General features: G+C 41.7%; 1 protein-coding gene across 1 annotated transcript; it reads left to right on the top strand.

Annotated features, from left to right (window-relative positions):
- Positions 1 to 464: 464 nt before the first annotated feature.
- LOC308382310 (angiotensin-converting enzyme 2-like) lies at positions 465 to 7,267 on the top strand (the record flags this gene model as incomplete). The annotated part of the gene is made up of 17 exons (XM_080860027.1): positions 465 to 662; positions 827 to 985; positions 1,137 to 1,230; positions 1,630 to 1,773; positions 1,935 to 2,047; positions 2,298 to 2,403; positions 2,625 to 2,722; positions 2,974 to 3,146; positions 3,429 to 3,655; positions 4,011 to 4,155; positions 4,434 to 4,532; positions 4,861 to 4,983; positions 5,186 to 5,364; positions 5,855 to 5,913; positions 6,126 to 6,226; positions 6,802 to 6,918; positions 7,069 to 7,267. 17 exons carry the CDS (start codon positions 465 to 467, stop codon positions 7,265 to 7,267), a joined length of 2,334 nt encoding a protein of 777 aa, XP_080716153.1.
- Between the last annotated feature and the right edge of the window lie 474 nt (positions 7,268 to 7,741).

Raw genomic sequence — 7,741 nt, 5'->3', positions numbered from 1 at the left:
GTAGCTTTAAGAATCTCTCGGTTGTACTTGATTTCTCTTCTATAAGCACTGGTATCTATCTCTGAAAGCAATGATGGCTTCTCTGTGTATTTTATCTACTGAAAACATAATTAACAAGAGCTGGAATTCATCCGAACTGATTCTCCACAGGCCATTACACACAGAGAATTATTACACAGAAGACTTAATGTACATTAAGACTGGGACTGTGTATCGGTTATTATGCAACACTTGATGATGGATGAAAAATGGGCATGAAAATGGAAAGTATCTGCATGTAAATCAGTAAATCAGCTTTGTGTTTTTATGGCACGGCCACGGCCTTCACAAATCAGCCTCTGACCAAACACTGGGAGATAAAAGGCTGATGGTTCCGTTCAGAGGGCAAGTGTGCAGATATCGATAAAGCACCCAGCAAGAGTGTATCACCCCTCATTAGTGAAGTGTGTGAATGTGGTGGACGGATGTCTGGGAAGTGTCTCTTCATTTTGGCGGCGGTTGTGGCAGTGGTGGCCCATGTGGCAGCCCAAGCCACAGTGGAAGACAACGCAAGGCAGTTCCTCAAGTGGTTTGATGACAATGCCACAGTGCTTGTGTATGACTCCAGTCTGGCATCCTGGGCTTACAACACGAACATAACCGCTGAGAACGCTGACAAAGTGGTGAGTCTCTTGTGAATGACAGGGATGTGAATTATAGAATTGATGGCATGCTATCACAGAAGTCTCTCATATTGCTTCCTTTGTAAGGGCTCTTGGAACAATGAGCACTTTCCCAAGTGTGCTAATAAAATCAAATATGTCAAACCTAATAAATTCCTCAACAGTCTGAAAAGGGTGCGATATGGAGTGAATACTACACCAAAGCTTCCGAGGAGTCTAGCTTGTACCCCATTGATCAAATAAAGGATCCTATGATGAAGCTTCAACTAATAGCACTCCAGGACAAGGGATCTGGTGCCTTGTCACAGGACAAGCTTGACCATGTAAGTCTTGTTCTGATCAAAGTCCATGAACATATTATGGACTAATAACGTCCAAAGGTAAGGGTAACAAATTGCTAAATGTACATGTCTGTGTAAAGGCAACAGGTAAGCCATACATCACGTGCTGTTCTTTGTTTTCTTGTTTTCATAGCTTAATGATGTCATGAATGAAATGAGCACCATCTACAGCACGGGCACGGTGTGCATGAAGGACGATCCATTTAACTGCCAAACCCTGGAGCCAGGTCAATATGTTTGCAAGTCTATGGCTTACTGGCTATAAGACTGCATTTCTATTGTAACATGACTTAATGATAACTGGCTATTAGACTGCATTTCTATTGTATAATGACTTAATGATAACTTGCTACTAGACGGCATTGTTATTGTAAAAATGACGTAATGATAACTTGTCACTAGCCTGCATTTTTATTGTATAATGACTTAACGATAACTGGCTACTACACTGCATTTTTTTGTTATCATTACTTAACGATAACTGGCTACTAGACTGCATTTTTACAACATATTTAACTGGCTAAATGTCATCAATTGATAATGCATGTTAAGTATTGGCAAGTAAGTATCCTTATCTTTTGTGTAGGGTATCAACTAGGGTATATTGTTGTTAATGGCGCCCACAGGTCTTGAGAGCATCATGGCCGACAGTAGGGACTATTATGAACGTCTGCATGTGTGGGAAGGCTGGAGAGCGCAGGTGGGGAAAAAGATGAGGCCCCTCTATGAGGACTATGTCGATCTGAAGAATGAAGCTGCCAAGCTTAATGGTAACACCTAATTCTGAGATATCACTTCAATCAGAGTGCAAACAGTAACACAAAGGCGGCCAAAGCAATGTTGCCGTATGTTGAGTGCTGAGAACAGTATTTATCCTGCTAATCTCTTCGCAGTCAGACAGGGTCTTATCTCTCTCTCTTCTGACTGAAAGGTTATGCAGATTATGGGGCCTACTGGAGATCAAACTATGAGGCGATAGATGAAGGGGAGTACCATTACACTCGCGATGACCTTATGAAGGATGTCCGTGTGATATATCTAGAGGTAACCATGTGTCATTTAAATGGAAAATAATCACCCCAAATTATATTATAAGAGTAGTGGGAATGTCCGAGTCAGACATTTTTTACCCTCTAAAGTGGATTCAGAATATAGCTGATTCTACAGTTTTTTTTAAAGCTGGTTCACTTTTGAGAGGTTTCAAGACCCACGTTTCTGATAGACGTCCTTTGTGAGAAAATGTAACTTGCGAAAGCACTATGGAATTACCGTTTAATTAAATTGGATATTTCAGATAATGCCCTTGTATAAGGAGCTCCATGCTTATGTGAGGGCGAAGCTCCAGGAGGCTTACCCAGGCCACATCCATCCTGAGGGGGGACTGCCCGCTCATCTTCTGGGTATGGTCACAGCATGGGGACTCTTAACAGCACCATAAATCACTAGAATGATTTCCTGTCAGATAACTGCAACAAGGAAAAAATATATAATTTTCAGCAAGATATAACACTTCCCAAGACTTCAAGTGAGATTGTTAGCTGTGTTCAAATGATTTATTGAGGCTTTATGGCTGTCCTACAGAACTGCAGTTTTTAGCGATGCCTTTGTGATCTTTTCGTAGGCGATATGTGGGGCAGATTTTGGACAAATTTGTATCCACTGTCTGTGCCTTACCCACACAAGCAAGATATTGATGTCACTAAGGCTATGGTGGAACAGGCAAGTTGTCAGGCAACACTTTTTTTTTATCAAACACTAACTCATTACCATAGAAATCCAGAGGGATAATACTGTGTCATTTTCAAGTATGGTCAATCACTTATTTAGGAACCACATAAAATGTAATGAAATAATCTCCAACTGCTGGTTTGAAATTAGTGTATATATTCTTCACAAAGGGTAGTATCATAAATGCAATGAGGGGATGTGATACAACCTAACAAAACAGTAATAGCCTTTTATATGTTTAGAAGTGGACAATCACACAGATGTTTGAAGAGGCAGAGAAGTTCTTCATGTCTGTGGGCTTGTTTCAACTCAATGACAATTTCTGGACCAACTCCATGATTGAAAAACCTGATGACGGTAGAAAGGTAGTGTGCCATGCAACAGCCTGGGACATGGGCAACCGAGAGGACTATCGGTGAGCTGGAAGGATTTGCATAGTAACAAAAGAGCTGAGAGCTATAGTTCAGTTAGCTCTGTGTATTACAAACGTAAATTCATTTGGACACATTTTGGCAAAAAATGCCCTGACTTGTGCACTACTTAAAAGTGCTTAGGTAAAGACTGCAAAGATTACTTCGACAATATGCCAGCTGGAATTAACCCCACACAGCTTACCTTGCTCAATGAGACACTTTATTAACAACTAACCCTCTGCACTGTGTGAACTCTCTGCTTTGTTCACCCCCAATTGGTGCAGAATCAAAATGTGCACCGAAGTGAACATGGATAACTTCCTGACGGTCCACCACGAGCTGGGTCACATCCAGTACAACATGGCCTACAGAGCCCTGCCGTATCTGCTGAGGGATGGGGCTAACGAGGGGTTCCACGAGGGCGTGGGCGAGATCATGTCCCTCTCTGCAGCCACACCCAAGCATCTGAAGGCCCTTGGGCTGCTCCCAGCCAACTTTACGGATGATACAGGTATGAAGCACAATCAAATAAGAGTATAATTTATAATTATGAATGTATGTGGGTATAACATATATTGTAAAAGTAGTGGGCTCTTTCTCTAATCAGTTCGAAGCCTAATGAGTTATTTCATGAAGAAAGATAAATTAAGCCTTGTACAGTCAGATGCCCCTCAGTCTCTATCACTGTACTGAGATGCATCCATTACATCAGGAGTTCAATGTAATGCAATGTAAACCGTAATGTTATATGACAGTAAACTGTTTTATTCCCTAACCCTATTCAAACCATCCTCCTGGACTTACTGAGGACACTGAATTTTCTTCAAATGCCTGACTTCACCCCGGTGCACCCTGTTTGTCTCCAGAGACCGAGATCAATTTCCTGATGAAGCAGGCCCTGACCATCGTGGCCACACTGCCCTTCACCTACATGCTGGAGGAGTGGAGGTGGCAGGTGTTCCAGGGCACCATCCCTAAGGATGAGTGGATGCAGCGCTGGTGGGAGATGAAGTGAGGATAAAGCTGCCATCTGTTTATATATTATGGCTCATCACAGCAAGGCTGCATGACATCACAAGAGCTCACTGCACACACTAAAGTTCCCCTGGCAGGAAAACAGATGAATTTTAAGTGACTCCTCGTAGTATTCATTCACATACCCATACTTCACCTCACAGACTCCAGTTTTGCTGATAGGAATAACAGTGGCATTGAGTGCTGAGTTATGGTGTGAGTACTGGCAGAGACAGAGACTAACCGAGACCGACCCTGGTGTGTCCTCATCGCAGGAGAGACCTGGTGGGGGTGGTGGAGCCGCTGCCCAGAGACGAGACGTACTGCGACCCACCAGCGCTGTACCATGTTTCTAGCGATTTCTCCTTCATCAGGTGAATAGCGCTGACAAAGTGGCCCACGGTAGCAACACTGAGTCATAGCTCCAGGGACAAATGTCTCCTCATGTCAGCAATGGCATTATCAATCTTTAGGTTTGAGCACAGGGACAACATGGAACTTGGAAATTACCCAGTTACACTTTTGTTACACAATTGTGTGCAATTCAACTTTAAATCTCAGTTACATTGAAGTTATGTTTCAATTATGTGTATTACAGGTTAAATTAAAGATAAAGTGCCTGTGAAACATCTTGTACTTACATGTGAAATGTGGACATAATTAAACATTTGGCATCTGTGCTGCATAATAACACACTTTCAGGTACTTCACAAGAACCATTTACCAGTTCCAGTTCCAGGCAGCGTTGTGTAACGCATCTGGACACACTGGACCTCTGTTCAAGTGTGATATCACCAACTCCACAGTAGCAGGGAACAAGCTAAAGTAAGTTACCTACTTACCTTTGCCGTAACCTGCACTCAGCATCCCTGTTTTAGAGCACTATCATTTTTATTCACGCATTTTAATTTCTATCTTTATTTGTATAGAATTATATCTGTTATGTGTTACAGTATATGCATTGTGTATGTGCATTGTATTCCTCATATTCCTTACATCAGATGATGAGTAATTTGATGTCCCAAAGGGCCATGCTAGAATTGGGGAAGTCGCAGTCGTGGACCAGAGCTCTGGAGCAGGTGGCTGGGGTGACCAGGATGGATTCCAAACCTCTCATGGATTACTTTAGTGTGCTCTATGATTGGCTGAAGGAGGAGAATCAGAAGAACAACAGGAATCCTGGGTGGAAGAGCTCCCAGGACCCATGTAAGGCTCTGATGGTATCCCCATCACTGCGGTTTCTGTCCCCTTATCTTGTAGGAGTAGTAATACTAGCAAAATAGCAACAGGTGCTGTGATTACAATTGATTTTATTGAAGGAATTGTTAAAAAAAACTAAATGCATGACTAAAACGTGTGAGACTCAATGCATGTTCCTTCAATAGTGAATAGATTTATTTTGAGACATTTGAAGAAAGCCAGGTTAATCTCTTATTTCAAATATGATCCGTTTTTTTCTATACTAAATATAGCTATCATTCTGACACATTTTTATGATGTTTTTTGTATTATTTTCATGCTTTTGAAATTATACTATACTAAAATGTCATCATCATTTCAACACTGCCTGAGAACTATGATAGCTGTCACATCACCCCCGGCTCTCAGCATGTCAAGTAATTGCTACTGTGATGCAATATAAGTATAATCTCACCCTTAGCTCAAATTTCTCTCCTGTGTTTTTTTCCCACCACAGTTTCAGCTGATGCGTTTAAAGTGCGACTGAGCCTGAAAGCTGCAATGGGAGACGAGGCTGTGAGTCAAACCCCATATCTCACATCCTGACAGTGTAACTGACAGGGACAAAGATGCTCAGTCTGGCAAAAAAGCATCCATGCAGTGCCCAACTGTTCAAGCTCAGGGATAACATCATCACTATTTCAAGCTAATCTATCTTTGTGTTGGCTTACTCCCCCCTGGTCCCTGTTGCATAAATCTTACAGTGCGTATCTCCTCTCCCCTTTCAGTATCCCTGGAACAGCAATGAATTGTACCTGTTTAAGACTGCAGTGGCTTATGCTATGCGACAGTACTATCTCACGGAGAAAGGACAACAGGTAGACTTCAAGTAAGTATTTGCTCAGTAGAAACGTATTAGTATTCTATTCAAAACCGATCCAGTGGATATATTAGGATTATTATATTGATTGTTCGTTTAAGCAATATAGCACGAGTGGGAGTGGGGTGGGTAAGGGATAATCCCATGGGTGGTGTTCGGCCGTAGCCACCGAGGCTGCAGGCCGAGTGGCGTATGGCAACAACACCCGTGGGATTATCCCTTACCTACCCCACTCCCACTCATGCTATATTGCTTTTATAAAACAATTCTACAGTCAACAAATTAACATTTCAACACAAAGTTATTGATTTAAAATGGTTTATTTCGCCACTGTTTCCGCAACAAAAAATAGTTCCATTGTCAACGTCTTAGTTTGAAATTTTAATGGAATCAATGCGAATGTTTCAGAATGCGGAGTGATTAATTATTAGCTGTGAAAAGTCCCAGACAGTTGGTATGTTGACGGATAATCCAACTCATGGAACGTCTCTCATCCAATCAGAAACAGCTAAATAACGTGATAGAACCCAATTGTTTTATAATTGAAAATAATGATGTTTTTCTTTACTGTTCTCACAATCAAGGTCAGAGAATATCTACACTTACAAAGAAACACCCAGGATCTCGTTCTATTTTGCTGTCACTGATCCAGCCAACCCTGTCAAAACCATTCCCAAAGCAGAAGTGGAGGCAGCCATTCGGTAAGGCTTGTTGAGAGGTCCATTCCAATGTCTAGGGAGCTGTGTGGTTACCACTGGGACATTAAAAAAAAGTTCCTAAAAAAACCTTTGCAACAAAAACAAAAAAAACCATTGATGAGGAATTAAAACTTTTATGTTCATCAAATCCAGATTATCTCGAGGACGCATCAACAGCGCTTTCCTCCTTGATGATAACACTTTGGAGTTTGAGGGTCTCCTGGCAACATTAGCCCCGCCTACAGAACCTCCGGTGGAGGTGTGGCTGGTCGTGTTCGGAGTGGTCATGGGTTTTGTGGTGTGCTTGGGCGCCTTCCTGATTGTCTCAGGATTCCGAAACAGGAGAAGGTGAGACTCGACATCAGACATTATTCCTCCTAATTCTCATGCCCCCATTTGCACTTTCTAGGCAATTTCTTGTATCTATAGGCTTTAACAGCTGAAGAATTTTGAAAGGATGTTCCAGACTTTTTACCTCATATCACGGTCACACCTGTAGCAAACTACTAAGTACCAAGAGAATGCTGACGAGTCTAAGAAGCCCTGTTAATCAAATACACTTACAGTGATAGTCCATTAACACGCGAGCATGATAGTGTGGATAGATGTAGGCTAGTGCACACCTTGTACATATGAGATGTTATATTCTTTTTGTCAATGGCTTTCCATAGGAAATCACAGAAAGAGGAAGAAGAATCCTGTGACCATGAAAGTCAGCTTGAAGGAGAGACGAATAAAAACTTTGAAGACGATGATGCACAGACAGTATTCTAAAGACAAACATTGATTGAACAGCTCATGAATTCTACCCTATTTTTTTTATCAA

Source organism: Sprattus sprattus (assembly GCF_963457725.1).
Source record: "Sprattus sprattus genome assembly, chromosome: 2".
NCBI classification, from domain to species: Eukaryota; Metazoa; Chordata; class Actinopteri; order Clupeiformes; family Clupeidae; genus Sprattus; species Sprattus sprattus.
The sequence above is the reverse complement of the archived record's forward strand: the minus strand, read 5'-3'. Positions and strand labels throughout refer to the sequence as shown.